Below are 25,904 nucleotides of genomic sequence, written 5' to 3'. Positions count from 1 at the left end.
AACATTCATATGAGCATCCACTAATTCTTTTAAGACAGACTGAATAATGGTTATTTTATTAGTATAGTGTGTTAGCATGCTAAAATGTGCAAAAGAATTTGGTTATAAACCAAAGCATTGCACAAACTGAAACTTTGACTTGATTTATGGCGCTGCAGAAAAAGTTGAGGGAACTGATTATAATTCATCATGTGTATCAAATGTCATGCTAATCCATCCAGTAGTATTTCATTCAAAAACGTAAATGTGAACCTCATGGTGACGCTACAGGGAATTAGTAAAGACTTTGAATAGCTGATGACGCTACAGGGATCAGAAAAGTTAGTAGGATTCGTCCCATGGAGCTCAGTTTGAGTAGTTGATGACATAGTTTAGTCTGGACCAAAGTGGACTGACCGACCAACTGCAGGACTGACAGTGTGGTCGTCTTATATTCGAGGCCTAAACAATTACATGTTCACAACATCAGTAGCAATCAGGTTCTTTACACAGTGTTGAGTTATAGGTGGTTTGTAACCTTCATGTTGCAAAGCCAGCGATTGTTTACAAGTCTGCTTATGGTGAATGTGTTTCGTAAATTGTAACCTTCAGGAGTTTCTGAAGGTTCAGGTTTTGTGTTTTGCTGAGGAAATAAATTCATGATGACTAGGGGGGATGTCAGTTTATAATCAAGGTTATTATATTTCCTGTAATAAGGTCATTAATTAATTCATGCACTAATTAAAGATGCCACTGAAACATTTAAGCCAGTTTCACTTCTTTTAACCTAAAGGTCACCATCAGCAGATACAACATCAGCTCACACCAGCTCTGCAACTGTGTGTGTGTGTGTGTGTGTGTGTGTGTGTGTGTGTGTGTGTGTGTGTGTGTGTGTGTGTGTGTATCTCACTCTGAAGTAGTGGAAGCGGAAAGCATCGGTCTTGTGTTTGAAGACGTAGTAGCCGAGTGCAGCCAACAAACACACCAGCAACAGCGACACCAAGATGGCCGCGGCTGTTCCGCTGGAGTGGGCGTGCCGTCGGGAGGCATCATGGGAAATCTGCAGGTGACGGGTGCAACAAAAACAAACACACATAAGCAAAAACAAACACACATAAGCAAAACAAACACACATAAGCATTGTTACATATGTGAGGACATCAGATTACACTTTTAATCCTCACCAGTGGCTGTTACACATTCGCTCTTTATCTGTCCAGCTCTAACTGCCATGGCAACAGCTACACTTTGCTGTACTGTTGCCATGGAGATGTTATTTCCCCAGAGGAAGATAAAATCTCAGCCAGTTAAAATGATTAATTAATGGTATATTCCAATCAGAAGACAGACAGGGGCGATGTCACATGTCCACAGGAACATCCAGGTTCCCTTATTTGATCGTTTCTAGCTCCTCGACCCTGTTGACCCGGACATCGTGTATCTTTTAGGCCGCCACATGAGACAAATCCTTCACCTAAGTCTTTTAATGATTCGACACGCCCCTTTATTAGAAACCTTAGCGGACAGTTTGGTATTGAAGAGAACAAATAACATTTGGGCGACTAAATAATTTCTACAAAACATTATAAATCATAATCTTGGTAATTGAATAACACATTTACAAGCAGAATACCAATAAATGCAACGCAGATTGAAATAATTATGAAATTCATTGTTTGCCAAACACTTCAAACATATCAATACATACAGACTGACTTAAAAGTATGTGGGGTAAAGGTAGAAGGCCACCAACACTTCACATGTCCAAATAACTCATCAAACTGAACAGGTTTAGTGTTACGTCAACAGAGTTACAGATTTTTGAGGTGTTGGCAGTTTACACAAGGATTTGAGTTTTTGTGAAGGACATAAACTGAAATATGCTAAATTATCTTCATCTCTCTCTCAGATAGATGCTTGTTTTGACTTGTGTTCATCTTAATGCATCTACAGTTCAGACAGATTATATAACAACAAAATCCAATTTAATTTTTTCATCAAATAATACAAATTTTAAAGTTCCTTTAATGATCCACATAGCCTAAAAATATGTAGTATTTTGACGAGGATCAATCATTTATGACCAGGATTTAAATAAACCACCCTGGTGGAGTCAACATGGTCAAAAAGGTTTTTAAAGTGTCTCACAATTTTATACAAAATGTGTTAAACTCCCATGTGATCAGGCTCTTTCACACCGAGAGGGAAACGTGTCGGTGGCTGCTGAGTGCTGTTGAGAACTCAGTGACCTTGTGTAAATGTGTGATAACGTGATGACGCTCAGAGGAGGAGACCATAAAACAGCAGCACTCAGGCCTGTTTCTGGTTAATCCTTGAGGCTCTGCAACGTCTCTACACTGACACTCTGGGATGTGCCCAAAATAAGAATAAAGAATCTTCAACAAAAGAGATTCAGGAAATATTTGCCGTGTTTGTCATAATCTACAGTTTTCTACCGTCCTCACCTTCCCACAGGCTGTACACATGATTTATTTGATAGCAAGCGGCTCAGTAATGTGCAGTCTGTTCCTACACCACAACTGTGTCAAGGCCTTTTTTAAAACTAAGGTTTGTTCTCAACCATGATGAGTTTCACAACTCCGAAGCTGAGTTTAAATGAAATGGATTAAATGCGTCGTCACCGTTATATATGCAGTGTTACCCTCTAAAATTAGTTCCAGGGATGTCAAAGAAAATGCATTCAAAGAGCAAAAAGAAAAACACATATAACTCGTCAGTCATTGAGTAAATACAAAAACACTCAGATGAAAATGTCCTCAGTATTGTTAGAGTGTAGTGATGCACAGCAATGTAATAATTAATTGAATTATTTATTCACTATGTCATGTAGCTCTTTCCACTGGTACGGCCCAGCTGTCTGAGCTACACCTCGTTCATTCCTGTTTCCACTGTGAATCACAGCAGGACGTCACCACATGATCTGTGATATTGGCCAAAATGTGACGGCCTCCACCTGCTGCTGAGCTGTGTCAGCATCAGTGTAATCATGTGGTCATACAGGAACTGAACTGTGAAGTGTGAAATATGTTTCATTACACTGCAGTAACATCTGCAGGCTTCTGACTTTCACGCTTTATTTTTCAGCAGATACTTGATTAAAATACAGAAGTATTAAGGTGTGTTGACACAGAATGCGGGTGCAAGTAGACACCTATTCACAGTTTATGTAGCCGGAGAATGTTCAAAAGAAAATAATTCAAAACCTGAAGATAAAAGGATCCACTAATTAGCAGAGTGCCTAACCTCATGCCACAATTAGTGTTTGATTTTTTTTTTTTTTTTTACGTCATGTAATAAAAACTAACAGTGTATTAACATTTGAAGACAGGCTTATTTTTTAATGTCTGTTTGCTGCAGGGCTTGTATTCACTTCTTTGTACATCAAAAATCACAAAATCTACAAAACATGTAATTTGCCCAGGGTGTATCTGAGATCAAAGTAATCTGACTCAGTCCACAGACAGGACGTGGTCGGGACGAGGACAACAGGAAGTAAGCTGAGCACTGAACATTAGTCATTTGGGGAAACAGACAAATAGTTGTTTTTTGCCAAAGCGTTCAGATTAATCTGTTGTGATCTCATCCTCACATCATGAAAATTGATCACTTGTGACTTTATCAGGATGGAAATGTTTAAAACTCAGCTAATTAAATCTTGATTTACTGAAAACTTTGCCAAGAAACTAAACACAGCCATCTGCTCTCTGCTACAACTGTTGCCTAGCAACAACAGAGAGAGAAGTTTGCCATGGCGCCTTCTGATGGCAGTGGTCAGAACTGCAACAGTCCACGAACAAGTTTATGAATGATAAAAATAATCAATTTATGATGCTCGCTTTACTGTATTCATCGGAGCCCATGATTCCTGTGGGGTCCGACAGTTTTGTGGGGTAAATGTCTGTTTGAGCGTTTTAGGGTAAGAGTTAGGCTTTCAGTTGTGACGGTTAAGGTTAGGCAAGGGGCTGGGGAATGCACTACGTCAATGACGGGTCCAGTTACCAGGATCCAGCTGGCCCAGTTGGCATAACAACCAAGGTTGTAAAGATATGGCCTAGGGAGGGAATAGTCATAACACAGGGGTCCTTCAGCTCAGGGTCAGGCTGTCTTACCTTAAGATTCCTTATACACTTAAGTGAATGTAATTCATTGCTCAGGATTTGGTACACAACAGCATCTTCACATGGGATAGATGTTGTTGGCCCATAAAGAACATCCTTATTTGGACATGTAGCAAGTGTTATGTGAGTTTAGTCTGGGTTTAAATAGACCCTGTAACAACAGCCTTCAGAATTGGACGGCATTTCACAGTGTTAACTTGTATTGCTCATCTCCATTCTCCTTGGCGACGCTTCAATAAATACTTCTGCTTAAGACATCTGGGTCTCCTGAAACTTCTTCCATCACGAGGCAGCCAGCTCGCAAGATTTCCATCACAAACAGGCATCAGGAACCAGATCCCAAGAGACCTACAACTGCTAAGTGCGAAGTTTCTTTATGTTTGCTGTGACTGTGTTTGACAGGATCATAAAAGTGGATTTATGGACATTTAAGATAAGGTCACTTAAAAGCTGAAGTCAGGCGGATTTGGGTGAGTGGGCATATGAGGTTTTACACAATGTGTTTCAATAGGTGGGTTTCCATCCACCTGTTTTTATGTGCATTTTCAATTTGTGCTTTAATAAACCTGAGGGGAAAGAAATATCTCAAATTAAATTTGGTGCTTGGCTGAGATGGAAATGTTGGTTTATCAATAAAATTAAATTGCAAATTAAAGAGCAATGGGAACAGCTTTAGTGAATTAATCTTAACGAACATGAAGAATGTGACTTAAAACATCCACCAAAAAGACAAAAACATCAGATCTGTGTGGACCTATGAGGAGACTGTAATTCCTCACATTTGTACATGAAACCAACAGAACAGAAATGTCATATTTCCATCATGTTTTCTAAATAGTTTTTCATTATTTGAGGTTTGACTGCACCTTTTTTAATGACCTTATCTCATTGTGTGTTTGTGTTTATCTTGACAAACCAACTCTTAATATTTGCATAATGGTAAATTGAAACTCAATTGGCTTGAAATCTAGTGAGTGACTTGCATGTTCACAATCAGAGGAAGAAGTTGTCCTAATTGTCAGAAGCTCAGGGTTAAACCATCTTTACTCACCAGTGGCGGGGGCGCCGTCAGCGGGGCCTCGATAACATGGATGATCCCGTTTACAGCGGGAATGTCCCACTCCAACAGCAGCCGTTTGTTCACCAGTTTATAGCTCTGAGGGAGATAATTTACAATAACAGAGACGCAAAATCAAACTTTATGAACATAAACATAAACATGGAAACACTTTGAGTCCCCTTATTTAGCAGTTTTAAGCTTTATATAAACACGTAATAGTAATTTGTTAATATATTTGTCAAAAACTATAACTTCTCCTGTGGACACCTGGTGATGAACCACAGACACCCAGGGAGGGGTGTGTGTGTGTGTGTGTGTGTGTGTGTGTGTGTGTGTGTTTCTGACCTCATTGTTGCCATGGGTAACCGTCAGGTTGAACCCGAGCCACGATGTGATGACTTCTTCATGTCTCAGATCCATGAATGGTCGCACGCTGTTATTGGCTGAGATGTGATACTCAAGATCTCTACCAGACAGAGTCTAACCACACAAACACAGAGTAGAAACACGTTAGATTTCACTGACCGTTCCATCTGTTTGAACCTAGTATCCTGATGGAAATAATTCAGTTCCAAACCTTAAAAATTTGATTAGGTTAATATAGTTAATATGCATTGGTGTTGATCCGTCTCTATCTTAAAAATCAAAGCATGTAAGTGATGTACACTTCACTGAAACTCTGTCATCCATGTTCTTTGTTTTAATCCTTTACTTACAAGTATATATAATATGAAACACAATAAACACATTAAAAACATTCAAATACTCATATACTTTCCAGGCTCAATAGCATACATCTGAACAAGCACAGAGGTGACTTGTTCTAAATATTAATTAAATCAGAAATGCAAGGCCATTATTGGATACTGGAAATGTAGATCCTCGTTATCGTTAACAAATTAAATAATGCAACAACCAACATGATGTATGGAGTACCCCAGGGCTCAATCCTTGGGCCTCTTTTTTTAATCTTTAGATATTTTAATTAGTCAACATACATATGTCAAAATTGTTTATTTTTATATTTTTAATGTCTTGTTTTGTGTTTCTAAATGTTTTTATGTTAAAGACCCTTTTAGTCATTATTAAATAACTATTGAAGTGTTGAGGTTGTACATCACCTGATTTGGTGCAAAGCCGGCATTATGAGGAACAAAGAGCGTCACCTCAGACTTCCTGTGAGAAAGAAATTCAACGAGCTGTTTGCCACCTGAGGTTGAGCCGCTGTAATCCAACAGCAACTACAGAGAGAGAGAGAGAGAGAGAGAGAGAGATGGAGAGGACAGCGAAGTTATTTAGATTTACAGTCAAGACGTAAAATCCATCAGTGATAGTCCATCTGTGATACATGCTTATATTTTGTAAAATCCTGCAACTGTAACAACACACAAACACATCACAAATTTAGAGTTTTGAACAGAGGATCCAAAGTTAATAAGTTGAACAGACCACAGAGGTAGATTACAGTGCATGGACCTGGTTCAGGTCAGCTCAGGTCATCTGGTTTTTGGGAGTACAAATATCGACTTCTGTGCACTAACCAGGACTTAACAACTAATGAAAATGTGACAGCAGTTGTTTGCTTATGTTTCCAGGCCATTGTCAATAAAATCTGATCAAACCATATCCACATAGTCCTGATGAAGCATGAATGAAAATGCTCATCAGGTAATGCAAGCACAGCACCATGCTCTAAATATGAACACACTGAATGTTGTTATTACTGATAGGAATGACGGTAAAACTGAAAGTACTGACTCAAATAATAATAAACTAGAATTATTAAACATCTAAATGGTCCAACTGTCACACTCACCTTGTAAAAGGTGGAGAAGTTACTGTAGGTTGCGAGGACGCTGGTCAGGACGCCGTTACAGAAGTCTCCGCTTCCAACGTAACCAGCAGGACAGGTACACTTAACATCTGCACACAAACATTACATCACTCATATTTTTTATTTTATATTTATATATTTTCTGAATAATTTATCAAGACCAAACACCAAATATTATTCGATTCCAACTTCTCAAATGTGAGGTTTTTGTTTTCTTTGTTTTATGATTGAATTCTGTTTTTCTTTTCTTTTTTTCCCATTCGATTTTCAAAATTTTCAGTTTTCAGCTCTGCATTATAAAGCCAATACAAACAGCCTGTTAATGTCTGGAGTTAAACTGAATCCACAGAGAGGTTGGTGACTCTGCTGAAGACAAATTTAAAAATTCATATAAAACAATAGATGCTGTTCAAGTACTATGAGCAACAGTAATACATTTTTTTTTTAAAAAGAAGGGAGCATTTCCACAGATCTGTCAGTAGGGTGGACCTGCCTCTGTCTGAACACAGAGACTGTGTTGCCGTAGTACCTTTGACTCTGTAGCAGTAGGCGTCGTACTTGCTGCTCTGGTCCACAGGGTCTTTGTAGATAACCAGACCCACGTGGTTGTCTCCACACTTGACTGAGGGGAAGCGTGTTGGGTATCCCACCTTACCCCCCTCCATCCAGCCAGCAACGCACAGATGCATCCCCATCTGTCAGGACCACAGAAGAATGACAACGGCAAGGTAAATGACTGATTACAAGTTCCAGCATGCACTGCTGTGGTCGGGACAGCCGATAGGTGAGAATAAGTAATTCACAATTAACTGGAGGAGGTTGTTACAATGTGGTTGTAAACACTGTGTATGAAACCACAGGTTGGATTTTGAATCTGACCTCAGCTGTTCGAAGGACCGACTGACAGCCACAGATGTTCAGTTTTCAGTCCTGTAACTAAATAATGTAACTACACATCAGGGCTACAGCAGCTACAGAGATACCATGTGGGGACTAGGAACTGCGATTGGCTAGTTGTGTTTTCAATTACAAGTTTCTGGTGGAGATTGTTGACAGGGAAGAAAACATCAAACAAGTTGAAAAAAAAAAAGAAAGACATTTTTCTGTCTGATTTTCATTAAAAAAGACAACGCCACTGCAAACACTTAAATACGGTGCCAGCAGAGTGCAGTTTCATATTGAGTAGTGAAGTCGCTTGTATCACAAAGTAAATGAAAGAATGAAAACATAGTTACCATGAGGAATACAATTAAAGCACAATATAGCTTGATCATGTACGACACATCTGTCTTTTGTTCCGCTGGTTCTATCAGCAGGTGGACAATTAATCAAAACCTACACTGTGTTATCTACAGCTCGACTTCGATTAACCCCTGACGTCAAGAATAAATCTGGCTTCCTGGTTCAACATTTGGGGAAATATACTTTTTTGCTTTCCTTCCAAGAGTGAGATGAGAAGATAAATATTAGTGGATTAATGAATCAACAAACAGTTTTCTGGAAGAGCAGCAGTAACAGGAGTAAATTGTGAATTTGTTTGGGACTATTTCCAGCAGTGGATTAATATACATTTGTTGCTCTTGTGAGTATTTCCGGCAGCAGGTAGGTAGTGTGTAAGATTGAGTCACAATAAAGTACAGTATGTGTATTCGTGATAATGAAGGAATATGCCATCCGATGAAACAGTGCTGCTCACTTATGTGTTTTAATACTTCTCTGACAACAGTGGAGCTCTGTGGCTTTGTTTGCTAATGAAGGCCTGAGCAATCCAAAAAAATCATAAAATTCATATCTTCTCCTGATATTTGCTTGAGTTTCGCACCAATTCAGCCCCGGTGTGATCAAAGAGGTGGTTTCATATCTCTTCTTTACAGTCAGGCTCGGCACTAATGAAATACCACTTCCTGTCTGGCTGAAGGTGGTATCTTTAGGATCAAATTGAATGTAGTTAAATCTTTGGAGTAAAACGTCTCAAAAACAGGGCCACTGTTTAGGGGAGTGCAGATGCATTCTCCAGCAAAATAATAGTGTTTGTTTGCGCAAATATGTTTTTAATAAATATAGTGTATGTATATGTGCGAGGTGTATTGACCTGCCTGCTGTCTCTATGGAAACCCCTTCTGTAGTTGGTGGCTTACCTGCTGTGCATCTCCCATCTGTTTAAAGTTGGCCAGCGTGGCGCCCTCAGCCTGGCAGCCAGCGTCGGCCTCACTGAAGTTCATCTTGTACTTCCCCTCTGGAGAGCGCAGGTGGAACACTCCAGCTGTGTTGGCTGAACCACAATAACCATGTTACCTTGACCATTACCTCAGATTACTGTCCTCCTGCGCTGCTCAGGACAACAATTTAATCTTTACAAGTGAAAACAAAATTCAATTCACTTTGAGGCTGAAAAATATACTGATATGAAAACTGATTAAAGAAAGTCGTGGTGTCTCTTGGTGTTTGCTTCCATCGCTGTATTGAAAACATTTTATTACAAAACTTCAGTATGTATTATGAATTCTGCATAATCAATACACCCTAATTAATGAGCACCAGGTACCAATCATCTCTGGGTATTAACAGGCTCTGAGCCTCAACAAGCCCCATGTTCAATGGGCCTTAACGAGCTCTGGGCCTTAACGAGCTCTGGGCCTTAACGAGCTCTGGGCGTTGCCTGCTGTATTCCCACTGAGTGCTTGTTGCTGTTTGTTTACCAGTCCCAGAAAAATCACTATTCAAACCTGGAACTAATAAAGAATGTCCTTCATAATATCACCATGGTAACACGAACACTATAAAGGTCAGCTACTCTAGAATCTACAGTTACCATAGCAACTGCATTGGAGTAGGACTGTAGGACAAAATGGCACCCGCTCAACAGAAGCCTTACAACACATGACTACACTGCAGCTGCGGGCTTATTTCACATGTTACAGGGAGGATATTATCGACGTGCTGCAGAGGCAACTGCTACTGTCACTGATGTGTCGCAATGAGTTAACATGGGAACAGACGTCATTATGAAAGTGTTACCATGGTTACAAAAGTCATTGTGGACGTGTTACTATGGTAATAAAAGGCAGTACAGGTATGTTACCATGGTAACAGACATTACTACCGGTGTGTAACCATGGTAACAAAAGTCATTGTAGATCTCTTACCCAAGTATGTATGTGTGTATATATATATATATATATATATATATATATATTATGTATATACTGTATATACTATATATATATATATGTATGTACAGTATATATGGTACAAAGATCATAACGTATCTGTTACTCTTGTAATGGAAGTCATTAAAAATGTGTTACCATGATAATGCAGGTCCTTGCAAGAGGCCACTGGGTCACAGCCTCCGTTGTCTTCCAGGCAGCGGTCGACAGGGGGCACCACCTTCTCCAGACATTGGACTCCATTACCCACGTATCCTGCCAGGCACTCACACTCACGCTCGTTCTGGAGGAACCAGATTAAAAAAACAAGAAGAACACCACTCCTCTTAATCTTACTGGGAGATTGATTGATTAATTGATTGATTGATTGGGAATCTTGAAAGTTGTGTATGCAAAGTCAGAAATTATATTACTACAGAAAGACATGAATAATCAGATGACTCAAGTGCATGTACAGACCTTTACAAAAGGACAGATTTTCAAGAAAAAAAGATAAATATACAGTGTTTTTTTGGGGGTTTCTTTGCAAGGTTTTTACTTACTGGACCAGTGAACTTGCAGGAGGCAAAGTCACTGCAGCCACCGTTTTGCTCCTCAACACACCTGGAATAAGGACAAACAGATACAGCAGCCTGATGTCACATCTATAATTGTGAACGTCTTTAGTTAATATCAATTATCTTGGATCAAGAAGAGGAAACCAGAAAAGGAACAAGAATGTGATCCAGAAAAAATTATGCTACGCCCACCTGTTGATGGGCTCGCAGGAATAACCATCTCCTTGGTAATCACTGTGACAGGTGCAGTTGACGACCAGTCCCGTCTGGTTGCAGTCTGCGTTCTGGTGACAGCCACCGTTGTACTCAGAGCAGAGGTCTGGAGCTGCAGGGTGTTTAATAAAACTGTAATCTGATCTGCTCACATAGTGGACTCAGAACGTCTGCTCTGCTCTGTATCTGCTCTGTAAACGTGTCATCTTCAAAATTTACACATCCTCATTATTATGCAGAACATTAAGAGCAGAGAGCACAATGCGATTTTCAATATCAACTGATTTTTCACCTCAGACAACTGAAATATCTGCCAACAATGTCTTTAATGTGGCAATACTTGATATTTTTATAATAATGAATAATCATGTCTGTCGCCGCTGAAAACCAGAATGAAGCCAAAAAAATCCTCAAAACAAACAGGAAGTGAAGCTGGCTGCACTCAAGACCTGACAGAGTATTGCAGGGACAATACCAGGAGTTTGACTTCAAAGTTTTTGTAAGTTTTTACGTTTTGTTCCCTAAAATTAACCGTGTAAAAAAAGAGCTCCAGTTCCTAAACTGCTGATCCAATGTCGATGTTAACGCCCTCAAATTAAAGCTGACAGTCAACCCTTTAACTCCATAGAAGGAGTGTTCTTCATCTCAATGACAAAGAAAATGTCTGAAGTCGTTTCTGTGAGCCACGGAAAGTTCAGGGTGATCTAACATACTGACTTTACCTTTTATAGGTCAGATTTCTGTTTCCAGGATTTTTCTCTTCCTTTTGTGGCTACAAATCACTTTCTGATCAGTTTTTGAATAAGTTATTATTGGCATTATAAATATAATAATTATCACTTTCAACTCTGGACCACAGCTAGCTGATTAGCATGCTAACTTCAGTAGAAGAAAAGAAGTGATAAAAATAGAAGCAGAACAAGACGGTTCCTTTCCAATGCTGGAGACCTTTGTGAGTAAAGGAACAAAGTTTGATGCTGACGTTTCTTCTAGACTGGTAAGTAAACAGCTCTTATTGCTGATGTTGGCTATGTATCAATAGCAACACGTACAAATAGCCCCGTTAACTCCTTTAAGAGTCACTATCATCATGCGGACAAAAGACTGAAGAGATTCAGTATCTTCAGCTGGTCAATCGTCCTCCTGAGCAGCAGAACACTCACGTGGCTCTGGGCTGCAGAAGGTGCCGTTCCCCTCAAATCCAGATTTGCACTGACAACCAGCACCTGGCACACAGTCAGCCTGAGCATGGCACTGCCGGCACTCCTCTGGGATTGAGCCTGGAGAGACAGACAGATGGATGATTCATCAAAGAAGGAAGGTAAGAAGGTAAACAGGGCTTTAAAACTGTAAAAATAAAGTTCAAGAGTCGATATAAGCTACGTGTCTTAATGACAAGTAACAACTAGAAAGCACTCAGAGTACAGACATGTCCAACGAGGCTGCACAACGTGTATGTGTATAAATGTTTACTGTACAAAGACCGATCAAATAGCTGTACTGTGGAGCCACTAACCCAGAAACACAACAAAAAGTGATCATTCATTAAATGTCCCATGGCCAAATTTTCCACTGAAATTCAATAAAATCTGTGAAACAGATTTGGAGATTTATTCTTTTCTCTTATTATTGTCGTTAACAAACAACTATCATGTGTGCATCCAAAGCCTGTTATTCTTCTTCTTCTGTGCCAAACAGCTCCATTGTTGTGTAAAAACACATCAATGGGACACGCTGTTGCATTGGGTGACACGTTGGTTTCTGTTGCCACTGGTTACTGTACATTTGTGAGTCTTTTCGTATAATTAACATATTCAATTGGAACCAATGGGCCTGGAGCTGAGAGCCATCAACAGGGTCGGGAAGTATTAAAAGACTAAGTATTGGCTTTGATCTTCCCATGGGATTTGTTGAGAATAAGAAAAATACAGACTTTTCCTTTTAAACATCCTGGATTCATATTGAATGTGTTCAGGCCCTCACATTCTGGAGGGAAACTCACCTATTTCTGTTTGGCAGCGATCACCCAGCCAGCCTGGTTTACAGACACACTGTCCAGAACCTTCAATGCCGTCATCACACCTTCCCTGCTGCCCACAGCTACAGGCTGAGAGAGAAAAACATGACTCAACCTCCCTGACTCTGGTAATTTAAGATAATCTATAAACAGAGTTAAGACAGAGGAGTTATTTCAGGCGACCGGGGTTCCTGCGGTAACAGTCTGGTTCATTTCCTCATAGACAACGATCGGTATGAAAGAGGAATAAAGTTGTGTTACTGTTTGTCGTACTGCGCGAGATGGGTCTAATAGAGTCCTGGTTCACGATCTGTGTCAGATATTGATATCAGGCATTTCACAATGTGCAATGAATACCAGGTAAACCATAGTGATAAAAATGTAAATAGAAACAGCATATGACAGAAGAGGTATGCCATCAGCTCACGTCATCCATCTCTGTCTCGCTTGTGGCTAGGGAAAATTGTGAGGGTCCCCCCCCCCAAACTTTATTCCAAAACAGCGCTTCAAAAATTTGCCAATGTATTCGGCTGATTCGTACTGAATATTATTTGACTTCCTGGCTCAAAGCATCTGAACTTATAAGACCCATATTGGGAATCCATATGTATTGCTAGTTGTCTATACTTGTTTCGTAGCCATAACCTTCTGCCATCTCCATCCTCGTGTAAACAGAGTAAAGAAAAATTAATAAAGTAAAATCAAGATCAGGTTAGAGCTAGACGGGGCAGATGCTATATGTGGCCCCAAAATTCATTTCCATTATCTGATCAAATATCAGTCTCCAGAGGTACGCAAGTAATCTGCGTCATCATAACAAGGAATTTGGTGTTTCACAAAAATCAAAGCTCTATATTAGTCAGGTCTGTTATCGCTCTATCGCTCTGGAGTCCACTTCAATCTCTTATTGATCTCAGCAGTGTGTAGGTAAATCAATTAACTCCCTGCATGTTTATTCATTAATCTCCAGATGTATCACCCTCCGGTTCATCCATGGCCCCCAGCATCTGTGTTTCCCACTTGTCGTTTGCCATCTGATTCGAAGTTCTTTTTCCAGTCTCCCTTCCTCTGAGACTGTTGGTGAAATTCCCAGTGGCTGCAGACCTTCCGCTGCCTTCCTTCCACACTGAGTTGGAAGATTTTACACCGTCTTTCAGGCGTACTTTCAACACCGCCAGATAAGGAGTTTTGAGTAAGTGTTTGAAACTTTTATTTTTTTCCTTCAGGTGTTTTTTGATCTTGTAGTCCTGTCTCCTCTGTGGTGCCTCGGAGAAGTCAGGGTCCACTGATACCTTCTTCCCTTTGAACTACAGAGTTTTTAGATTCAATGCCGTTGTGATCACCTGTTGTTCAGCCAGAAAACTGAGAAACCTGTTGTGCCACAGCAGATCGTCTAGTGCCTGGTCAGAGCGCAGGCCTCCATCCTCTACCATGCTAACGCAGTTTTTCAACCTCAGTCACTCTTGCACTTGCTCCATCCACCGCTCGCTCCACTGTGGCAGAGGCATTTGTCAATGTATTCAGTTTCTTGTTGTTTTCCTTTCCGCAATTTTTTTCAGTTTGGATAAAATTGCTGAACATAGATCTTCTCGCTCTGAAAGTTTAAGCTTGACAGCGGCTGAACCATTCTTGCCACCAGCCACATGCTGCGGTAAATAGCACGATTTCATCTCCGTATCTTTTGCCTTTTTCTTATGGCTACTCATTCTGATGTCAATTCCAGTATTTTAAGCATTCTTCAATCAATATATATGGAGGATGTGTGTGGATTAAAGCTGTGGGGAAGATGGAGCCGTACCTAAGGTGCAAGGTGGGTGGTCTTACCGGAGGTCTGGGTTTGCTGTAATCAGTTAACTCTCTGATTCTGGATCAGCTCAGGATGAATTCAGAAACCATGGCAAGAACTGCAACTACAAGTTCTGAATTCATCACAGCTCACAGAACCTACGCAGAAGATAATCAGCAGCTGTTTAATCTTTGGGAGACTGAGTGAAAACAGCTGGCAGGTTTGTCTTGAGCTGGAAGCACACCCAGCTGTGTGATGGTGAGTGTGGAGCGTTGCTATGGCGACAGACTGCTGGAGAGCTGATGGAGGTGAGACTGTCTGCTGACTTCATGTTTTTTTTTTTAGTCAGGGGGGGTGGTTATAGATCTGTAACAATTAGATCAGCAACTATTTTCTAGTTTTTCAGTTATTTTTCAAGCTAAATTTAAATTTCTCTGGTTTCAGCTTCTCAAATGAGATGTTTTGATTTTCTTTGTCATGTGAATTCACAAATTAAAGACATAATTTGGCTTCTGAGAATCTGTCAATGTCACTCTCACTGTTATTTTATACGAAAAACCATTAATTGATTAATCGGGAATAATCTGCTGATTAGTCGGTAATGAAAATAATCGTTAACTGCAGCCTAGAAAAGCGCTGTCAATTAATTCGGTCAATTAATATACAACTATGGTGGATACAGCAGCTGGTCAACTGCTGAAAGTTGAAATCGTTTGCTGAAAAGACATCAGGAATGTAAAAGCAAAACTTGGGAGCTGAATGATGAAGGAAATTGCCGAAGCAATGCTGAAAGTAGCTCTTATCTGGTCAGTTAGACCCACAAACTGGTGTGTGTGTGTGCGTGCGTGTGTCTGCATGCGTCCATGCATGCGTGCGTGTAGAGGTAGAAACTGCTTAAGGTGTCAGCCAGGTAAAATCATCTGTGTTTGAATGTTTTGGGACCTAAAACAACAAAAAGTTTGACTTAATTTTTATTTTATTATTATTATTAACTATCAAGCACTGCTTCAAGTGTATAGTCCATAGTCAGTATATTACCTACAGTAGATTTGGCTTCTGTGCCGGTGCTCCCGGCTGCTTCTCTGACTGACTGACGGCACGTCCATCTGAATCTGCTGCAGGTTAAACACAGACTATAGACTTCACTGTGCTTGCATTGCGCGCTGTAGAAGTTGAGAAAAGTTAAAATTTTCAAATGGCAGACGCTAGCCAATTAAAATCACCTTGCAAATATCCCGAGAGAGCACGGTAGGTGCAGATCCAGCCTGGCATTCAACGCCAAGGAGAGGTTGATTATTGCCTGTTCTCTATGATCAGAGTTTATTTACATAGCGGCACACAATCCGGAGAAATGAACCCTGGAGAGAGGTGGCAGGGGCAGTTGGTGAATCTGGTGTGTATTTGTCTTGTCGTAAAGTTATTTCCTGTTTACTTCCCTTTAGCACTGCACAGGCAGCTAGCATGGCACCAAATCAGCATCCGCGACCGACAATGATCTGGCAGCTTTCTCAAAAGCCGGCTATGTTGTGTGTTCTGAGCGGGAAACTGTGATGTCAATTGTGCCAGCACCAGGCGTCAGGCACTCCTACCGTCAAGCGTTAACTCAACATGTATGTGTGAGCGCTCTGGAAGTCGTCTCATGCTGAGTGAAAGAGGGCAACCTTCTCTACAGTGATGTTTGTGTTTGTACCTGTGCAGTTGGGGCCGTAGTAGCCAGCGTTACACAGTTCACAGGCAACTCCTCTGAAGCCCATGGAACACCTACATCTTCCTGAACCACGTACACCATCGTCGCAGGATCCATGGTTGCCACAAGGGGCCTCAACACCACCTGGACAAACTGAAACACACAGGGAAGGAGGAGGGTTAAAAACACAGTCTGGACGAGGAAAGCTCATCAAGCTCCCTGATACCAAATTATAGTCCAACTGAATCACATTTAGCCATTTGTTTTGATAGAAAAACTAATGTGTTTTTTTAATACACATGATTGATATATCATATTGTTGAGTTTTGTATTGTTAAAAGCAAGTAGAAAGGTTTTGGAGAGAATGTCAGAACGGCTGCAGCGGCTGTCAAATCTCAGTTTAGATAAAGTCAAGGACAAGAACTCAGTCTGACAACAGGAGCATCCCCACATATTCCCTCCCCTCCTTACCTTGACAGTCTCGGCCGTAGTGGTTGGTGCAGCATTTTTGGAGCCAGGCAGGAAACTGACAAATTCTCTTACAGCCCGTTCGGCTGAAATGATCGTCCAGGTCAGGATACCAACGTCGGTACCCAATCGCATACCTGTGGCGCAAGTTTAAACAGCGCTCCGTCTTTCCCTGGAAAAAGGCAGGAATGACATTTACTTCTACAAAGTTTATGTATTGCACAAGCTGCTGATGTTCACATTTGTTAGCAGACAGGCAGATCTTACTGTATCGTGGTGTCTGAGGGGACAGGATGGAGGGTAGATGCAGCTCCCACAGCGCCCCTGAGACATTTTAAGACAGAGGACAAAGGACAAAGGCTGAGATCAATTTCATAACCGCAGCAGTGTGGGATGAATATTTGCAAAGTGGAGTCATACTTGAAACACTGGCACTCGTAACAACAGCAGCTCTGGTGGTAGCTACATTAAAACCCAGTCACACCAGAAAATCGCCAGTTTGCAATGTTCTGTGAGGGGAGTAGCACACACTGTTATATGGCACCTTCAGTGTTTTGCAGTTTCTTTCACAAAATCTTGATTTCTCCAAACCAGAATACTGTGACGAGTTTCAGAAGATTGGCCATATGATATAATCACATAATCAAACCCACAAAGGCTGACGCTCCAGAAACTCAACTATTCCAGTTAATTGCTTCTTTAATCAGCACAACAGTTTTCAGCTGTGCTAATTGCTCAAGGGGTTTTTTTTTCCTAATGATCAATTAGCCTCTTAACATTAGGTAACACAAAGTGCCACTGGAAGACAGAAGTGATGTTTGCTGAAAATGGGCCTCTGTTGATTCGGATGATTTATGATTAATGATTCCATTAATCATTGATTGTCATTTTCAACATTTCTGAGGACATTTGTAAGTGACTGCAAACTCTTGAGCCGTAGCGTATATGTACCATCGATTCCTGTCTCTTAGTCGACTGCAAACCATTCCTCTTTCGGGAATCACTTTATACTTGAACAGAAGAGCTTAAATACAAGCCACGATAGCTTCCTCTTCTCTCCCTCAGAGGTCAGCATTGATGAGACAGCTCACCATTGCCATAAATGTGCATGATGAAGTTCCTCAAAAATAAACTGAGTGGGAAGATTTACACTGATTTACTTCACCTGTGATCCACTGACCGCAGCGATTCCATTGCAATTAGTTGATTTTGTTGAGTATTGTTTGTATTTTGTTGCTATCTATGAATTGTGTTTGTGTTTTGTACTTTTTGTCAGCTCACACTGTCATGTTACATTGGACTGGGTCTTAAGCCAAATAATTGTGCTTGATCTCAAAAGACAATCCTGGTAAATGAGAAGTAAATATTCTGTAACAACAAATAAAAGTATTAACATTTGTACTGTGAGTATTAACGCAGTTGCAGTTTTAAGTGTAATAGTATTAACACAACTAACGTTAACAGTTTTGTTCTCGATGCCGTCACAGTGCGCTCCCAGGCCCGGTGGCTCCAGTAACTGGTCGATGCCATAGGCCACGCCCTCTTTGAAGTTCAGGTAGCGCTCCACGACCCTGGCTGCATTATCATTAATCAATACAGCCCCCTGAAAACACACACACACACACACACACACACACAAAAGAAAATCAACCATTGTTTAAAGAAAGAATCAGGCTACCAGAAAAGGCAGGTCCGGACGTACTCTGATGCAGCTGATTTGTGATGTGAAAACAAAACAGAGCAACTACAGGATTGTATGATGGTGGATATGACATTTAAACAGTATGGCAGTGTACTGCTGCCACCATGTCGAAAACATTATTTGCCAATTTTCTCGTTATAATGAGAAACTTACTAGACACCTGATTATTCTGCTTTTACCACCAACCTTGACAAAGGCAACCTAATCAGTTTATTTTGAAATTTCACAAAACTTCCTCGTTACTTGACAAAATCAACATATCTCATTCAAACTAAATTTTCTCATTATAGCATGATAGGTCTTTAAGAAGATAAAGTTATTCTGGTAATAATGAGAAAACATGTCATGATAATAATAATAATAATAATAATAATTATAATAATAATTATAATAATACTGAACAAAATGTCTCGTTTTGTCTCTGTTTCTGCTCGTTTGTCACCAGGTCCAGTTTCAGTCTCAGTTAATAATGCTCATGATCAATTACTTTTTGTGAGGTGATGGCCATGTTCTAGGCCATGTAGCTCTGATGAAGCACCAATCAAAAACTTGGCTTGGTAATTTTGTAAAAAGCCAGTGTAAGCATGAAACAGATCAGAACTAAAAGACAACAATGGATCATTTTCTCCGTTGGTCTGGACCTCATGAACCAAACTCATCATCAGGTTTGGAATCCAGGATGTCGTCACTGTAAATATGAAACTGTGTACTCTCCAACGTTACCATGGTAACATGAAACGCAGCTGCCAGGTGCTGCCAGAGACCATGGCTACCTGTTTGGTTTGTATCAGTGTGTACTGTCTCACCACCAGGGTCTTGTCACAGATGTACTTGATGGTGGATCCATGCATGGTGCGGAATGACGAGTATTTATCCGGATGACTGATACCCATCACCTACACATACACACACACACACACACACACACATGAAATCAGGTTGATGTGTTCACGTTCCGTATTTTGTTGATTTCTGAAGCGAAAAAAAAGTAAATGCAACTCCTGCAGCAAACAGACATGAAAAATGAGCCTTCAAATGTGATGAACTCTTACTTTATGTCATGAGCTTAAGCAGTAATTGTGGCATATGCAAAAGTGTGGCCAAGCATTTTATAAACACAGTGATTAAGAATAATGAATGAAGATAATTGTTAGTTGCTGCATTACACAAAAGCTTTTCTTAATAATGTTTTCCTTTGGGGCTGAACTCTTCATCTTTTAGGGACTTCTCTTTCTCCTACCCTATAGTTGCGTATGATGTGGGCCTTCAAAGTAGCAACCAGTTCTTCTTGGTGGTCGGGGCTGGAGAGCCAGCGCTGTCGTTCAGCTGGCAGGGAGTTGAAGGCCTGGTCTGTGGGCCAGAACATGGTATACGGCTGGTGGATCGACTCCTGGAGCACAGGCAGTAACCCTGCATCCTGCACAAAGTGTTCATAGTACAGATTACAAGCAATACTTTCACTACCAGTATAATATGTAGTAACTGTGCTTTAATCTGTTTTGCTTTTTTTGCCAACTCCTTTTATATTGAGAGTCTGATCTTATATCTATTTATATAAAGTGAATGGAAAAAAAATACAACTTCTCTCTAACTCAAAATATTGTTAGCCAATCTAGCAGCAGGGCTTTACAACAAATACTGAATGCATTGCCATGAAATCTGTTATTCGTGTTCACCTCAGGATGACTCAGGATGACTCTGACTTTTCCTCTAGTGCCATCATGAGGTCAACATTGAGTTCATGGTGAATATCTGCAAAACTAATGACATACCCAGCAGCCTCAACTGCAGAGTTGCCAATAGGGCTGGAAAGATTGGTCAGTGAATCTGCATTAATTGTTTGAATAATTCTTCAAGCAGAAATGCCAGACAGCCAGTTCCATCCTCTCCAGTTTGAGAATTTGCTGCTAATGTGTTGTAATTGTAAAACTCGATGTTTTGGAGGTTTGGACTGTTAGTTGGACAAAACAAGACATTTAAAGACGTCGCCTTGGGCTCTGGGAATCTTTTCATTACGTTACAGACCAAAAAAATATTAGATTAATCAAGAAAATAATCACCAGATTAATCAATAATGAAAATAAATCAGTTGCCCGTTCACATATCTGGTGTGAGAGGCCTGTCTTTCAAGCTTCTGCCTCACGCTCTCACACCTTGCAAACAAATCTCACGTTGAACAAGAGGAAGCCACAAAGTCAGTCAGTGATGAAAAATGTAGCGACAGTTTCTACAGTAGGTCAGGTTATATAACTCTGGGAGCAACTGGAGTTGTTTGAGGTTCTTGAAGACATTTCACTGCTGTTGTAAAGCTCTTAGAGACAGCAGGACTTGGATGACCACAATTTGTATAACAGACATAGAGAGCTATTCAACTAAAAAAAAAACATCTTTCATATTTGTTAGAGTTTTGCCTCTTTCGTTTTGCTCTGCGATTTATTTTACCAGAGTGAAATGATCAATAAAATGCAACTTTTAATGTGAATTTGTCTGTAACATGTTGCAAACTACAACTGCACGCCCTTCGACACCTGTCCTCCCACTGTGACTCTCAACCTTTTGACTTTAAGTTCATTTTGCTGAAGTAAAACTTTAATGACTTTAAATTGTAGCTAAATTGTTGTAGTATTGTTAACTACCTTTTCCACCACTGCTGATAACAGAGTTCAATAGCAACACCAGCGTGTAACACAATGCACCAAAACATTTATTTCACTTCACATTTTTTTACCTCCACGAGATTGTAGAAGCGACTGTAGCCATAAAACGTAGCTGCTGAGGTGAAGTTCATCTACACGGAGGGAGAGAGAGAGAGAGGGCGAGAGAGAGCTCACACTGCCTGTTGAATCTGATCGATATCATCAATCATTTTCCCACCCCAATCAAACTCCACGCACCATCTTAGTCTCGAGGCTTGGTTTGTCCTTCAGCCTGTAAGGCGTCAGCAACGTGTCGATATGGTGAATGACTCCGTTCGTTGTGGTGTAATCACTTTTCACGATCCTCGATCTGTTGTTGATCCAGACTGAACCCTGCAGGCGGAGACACACAAAGTTCCCACACTGTACATCGTGTTCGCTCCAAATGCTCCAAATGCTGTCAAAAAACACTAGAACTGAGATCTGATCCTCAGGTCATTAACAACTTTTACTTGGGCAGTTTCTGTGCTATGAGAGGTGCAAAAATCCAGACTGGTATTTGTCATATATGTTATTATCATTATTAGAAGGTGAGGTTCGAGATTGGCCTGGGGTTGACAGAATATTTGGGTCAAAGTTATTATTTTTTAATACTGGTTTCATAACAGAAGTTTTTAGGCATTGGAGAAGTACGAGATAAGATATGAATTAAATTAAATTACCTGTGACAGACGTTATCCCTTTAGAGTTATGATTACAATGAGGGTCCTTTAACAACTAATTTGTTTGGTAATTCTTTTCTATCAGGATGTCCCAGTAACTCAGTGAAAAGCCTCCAGCTGAACTAGGAACAAGGAAAAGAGATCATATCTCCCCCCAACTTCCCATATAATATCGTAAGGTCTTCATCTTACTCTGTAAAGTGCCTTGAGATAATGTGTGTACAAATAAAATTGAACTAAATTCAGAGGCTCCCTTTAAGACTCCGGGGAGTGAGTCAGTGACAGTAAAAGATTAAATTCCATTCACACTGTAAAACATTATTTAAAGATGTGTATTTACTTTTGCTACATTGAGTTGATGAACGATTTATTCAGTCCAACACCTGTTTGTCTTTGAAAAGCCAACATCATGACAAGTGTGCGCGTGTTTACCTGCTGCAGGCTGAAGTGCAGCATGTTTCCTGACAGTGAGACAGCGCGCTCAGTGGTTTTGAGGTCACTCAAGGTCAAAGTCTCGCAGGAAACAACGTGGTAACGAACCAGCTCATTGAGATGACCGGCATCTCTCCATTCCAGGATCTACACACACACACACACACACACACGCACACGCACATCAATAACGTACATAGAAGGCAGCTTTATGACTCACATACAAGATTATTATTATTAATGTTATATTATTGTGATTCTGTTTGTAAATGGTCATATAGTATTTCTAGAGATAAACATGGCTCAAAATAAGATTGGTAATATTGTTGTTGCATTAGATAATATACAAAAAGCAGATACTGTACTGACAGTGGATTGGTTGTTGGTTTCCGCCACAGGGACAAAGACAGTATAAGGTCCATCACCATAAAGATTACGGATTTCTGATAGCTGAGAAACAAAGAAAACAAAGTCAACTTATGTGATGATGGATCTGGTGTATGTATCACAAAACAAGTTCAACTTAAGCCCCTTTTTGACCAAAAAGTTCCAAGAACTACAACAAGAGAAACTAATAATAGGAACTAAACTAGGAACCTTTGTGCATTCCTGTTTGCGTTTCCTCTGCATCTGAGGAACCCAGATGACTCACACTGAAACCTTGGTGCTCCCTACATCACTCCATTGTTCAATTCACATAGCAGCGTATAAATCTACCACAAAGTGCTGAGCTCACAGATGGCTCCAATGGCCCAGTCACACCAGAAAGTAGCACAGTGGAATTCATTCGTTCGTCTTGAGGAAATACTTGATCTTGGTGAGAGACTAACTTCTTGCTGGGCTGGCTATTGAATTATTATGGTTAGAAGACACATGTTTTAACTTTAATCATGTGTGAGCAGTCCAACCCACAGAGCAGCAGGAGCTCTGATTGGCCAGCTGTTATATATTGTAGTCCTGTGTGGGGTCACACTTTAATTTTAAACAAACCATCCATATTTTTTTACTAAGTAGCATCAAATCAAAAACTGAGTGGATTTTAATGGAACCGACAGCGACTCACTAATAGCATTTGATGGAAGAAGGCATTCTCTGTCTGTCGGAACAGCTCCTGTAAGACAGACACATAGACAACACAACTTCCTGTGAAGGGGGGAGGCGTGGCATTGCGAGGTCAGAGGTAAGTGGGAGGTCAAAGGGCAAGTGACTCACATTGTTGGTGTTTCCCCGACACTCAAAGCCATCGCCGATTTGGCCTCTGAAGCAGGAGCAGTTCCTCTGACCCTGACCCATATAGTCACAGCGAGCATACTTACTGCAGCCGCCATTATTCTGCACAGACAGACACAGACACAGACACATATCTTTAATTGATGATACAGCACAGGCATTAACAGCCCTGCAGCCATTTTCATTTTTGATAAAGTCGTTGATAATGTTTGTCACTACTTGAGTCATCAATCTTTCTCTATAAATGTCTCAGCACAGACTCAGTTCTAGTCTAACAGGCAAACTCAAAATATACCCCCCTCTTCAAAAAACAAACAACAACAACAACAAAAACAACAAGTTGAAGTGAGCTTCAGCAACAGCCAATCACATCGGCTCCTCTCATCCTCCTTAACCCTTTAAAACACAGCAAACAGTTTAATGAGCCGAGAGCAGAAGAGCTTCTCTGGGGAAAACGTCTCCAGAGACAGCGCCACACATGTTCGATATTTTGCCACAAATATGGCATATATCATTTGACACAAGAAAAAAATGTTAAATTCAAGTTGCTCCCATGTTTTTCTTGTTTTGTTTTTTTTCAGAAACTGAGTGTCAGTGTCTTTGTCGCAGGAGAGAATAAACAGACTTACATTTCTGCAGGGGTTGACAGGATAACAAAACCTCCCTGATCCTTGGAAGCCCAGCTTACACCTGCATGACGTCTGGAAACACAACAAAGCAGACAGAGAAAACAGTCACTAAAACAGTCAATCACTTTATCCATCTGTCCCCCCTCCCCCCCTTGTGTTCAGTCAGTCAGCAAATAAAGGAAAGATCTCTCCTTCACTCCTGGTTTTTAGCTGTGAATCAACACCAAAGCCACGTTTCTGAGCTAAACTGTTGTTTCTGGGGGGAAAAGCATTAAAGACATTTTTCTTTGTCCGTTTTATGACCGAAATCCTGTTTTCAGAGCTCTGACCATCTTTCCTACAGGTCATGATGCAACAAGAGGTCACTGGCCATGCTCGGACCAGTTGCCCACTTCGCCCAGTTGGTAATCCTGCACTCATGTCACTCGCAGCTTAATCTCTTCTGCTTCGGACATGCACATTAACACCTGGTGAGGAGTGGGGCCGACAGCCCGGCTGAATCATGTTTCATGCTCGGGACGTCGTCTGACAAAATAATAGCTAATTTATCATCATTTAAAAATCTAAATGTGTGATCACAGAGAAAGTTGGGCGCTACAGAAAGTTATCTTTATTTCCCTGCCACACATTCCACTCCATTCATTTAACCTCCATTCAGTGTCCTGTTCACTGTTGTCACCTGGACTGTGTTTAAATGCAGCCATATTAACAGTATAGTTGATTTTAATTTACATATTTGTCTGTTCCTGTTCTCAGCGTGATGAGTATGAAACAGTGATTTAAACTTGGCTCATAAACGTATTAACCAGCGTTCCCAAGCTGCTGCGCTCTGGTGATAAAAATCCTTTTTTATAATTGTGACGTCATGTGACAAAATCATAAATATAACATACACACTGGTTAATGACAACAGCTGCGCTGTGTGTTGGGCTATACAGACATTAAAATGAATGATCACAGAGAAAAGTGACTTAACTGCCATACAGCCCCCAACCCTCAATGGGCAGCTGACATCATCATTTTGGAAAAGCTCTGTTTTCCCTGTACACACTGAAACACCAAGCCAGCATCGTAAGATTTATGTGTTCTGGAGGCCGTTCAGGAAATCTCAGTTTTTACGGGAAAAAAAACATTTTAGTCTGGACAGAGGGCTAAAACTGAGAGGAAAAGATTTAATAATATTTAATCAGCTCAGTGTGGACATACTTGACTTGGTAAAATAAACTTCATTACCAACAGGAAAGGTGGCCAGATCTATAAAAAATAATACCAAGATTAACTGAATAGACTGAAGTTTATTTTTAAAGAAACCGTAATGACTGAGCGTTGGGTCATGTCTCACATTATGCGCCACCAGTAACTCAGATTTTACTACAGGACAGTGTTGTCTTACAATGTTGGGGCCTGCTCTGACGCAGTCTGCTGACTGGTGGCAGCCTCCATTTCTGACCAAACAGCCGTCCATCTCTGTGAACACACAACAGGTTGGATATTCATTTTTAAGACATTCACAACTTGTAAATCAAACAGCTTTTGGAGTTGTTGGATGATGTTTCTGTTTCTTTTGGCAAAGTTAGGCTAGGAGTTTCCCCCTGCTTCCTGTCTTTGTGCTAAGCTAAGCTAAGGTAAACACATCCTTGATG

The 25,904-nt window shown here is 40.5% G+C and overlaps 1 protein-coding gene across 1 annotated transcript in view; it reads right to left on the bottom strand.

The window, feature by feature from the left end:
* Nucleotides 1-25,904, bottom strand: part of stab1 (stabilin 1) — a 68,698-nt gene that overhangs the window by 4,857 nt on the left and 37,937 nt on the right. Inside the window, exons 43-68 of the mRNA XM_022742001.1 lie at nt 25,655-25,728; nt 24,262-24,333; nt 23,615-23,734; nt 23,466-23,513; nt 22,772-22,852; nt 22,403-22,549; nt 21,507-21,641; nt 21,341-21,400; nt 19,853-20,029; nt 19,419-19,508; nt 18,367-18,513; nt 17,178-17,234; nt 16,914-17,082; nt 16,446-16,595; nt 12,955-13,059; nt 12,116-12,232; nt 10,932-11,064; nt 10,725-10,785; nt 10,321-10,465; nt 9,151-9,284; nt 7,542-7,707; nt 6,995-7,101; nt 6,300-6,419; nt 5,524-5,658; nt 5,170-5,274; nt 890-1,039 (exon numbers count right to left, since the gene is read on the bottom strand). Of these exons, the coding sequence (XP_022597722.1) occupies nt 890-1,039; nt 5,170-5,274; nt 5,524-5,658; nt 6,300-6,419; nt 6,995-7,101; nt 7,542-7,707; nt 9,151-9,284; nt 10,321-10,465; nt 10,725-10,785; nt 10,932-11,064; nt 12,116-12,232; nt 12,955-13,059; nt 16,446-16,595; nt 16,914-17,082; nt 17,178-17,234; nt 18,367-18,513; nt 19,419-19,508; nt 19,853-20,029; nt 21,341-21,400; nt 21,507-21,641; nt 22,403-22,549; nt 22,772-22,852; nt 23,466-23,513; nt 23,615-23,734; nt 24,262-24,333; nt 25,655-25,728 (3,005 nt within the window). The remainder of the gene's footprint in view (nt 1-889; nt 1,040-5,169; nt 5,275-5,523; nt 5,659-6,299; nt 6,420-6,994; nt 7,102-7,541; nt 7,708-9,150; nt 9,285-10,320; nt 10,466-10,724; nt 10,786-10,931; nt 11,065-12,115; nt 12,233-12,954; nt 13,060-16,445; nt 16,596-16,913; nt 17,083-17,177; nt 17,235-18,366; nt 18,514-19,418; nt 19,509-19,852; nt 20,030-21,340; nt 21,401-21,506; nt 21,642-22,402; nt 22,550-22,771; nt 22,853-23,465; nt 23,514-23,614; nt 23,735-24,261; nt 24,334-25,654; nt 25,729-25,904) is intronic.

The sequence above is a fragment of the Seriola dumerili genome, unplaced genomic scaffold, assembly GCF_002260705.1.
Source record: "Seriola dumerili isolate Sdu_G_001 unplaced genomic scaffold, Sdu_1.0 BDQW01000066.1, whole genome shotgun sequence".
In the NCBI taxonomy this organism is placed as follows: domain Eukaryota; kingdom Metazoa; phylum Chordata; class Actinopteri; order Carangiformes; family Carangidae; genus Seriola; species Seriola dumerili.
This window is presented reverse-complemented; position numbering and strand designations above follow the sequence as displayed.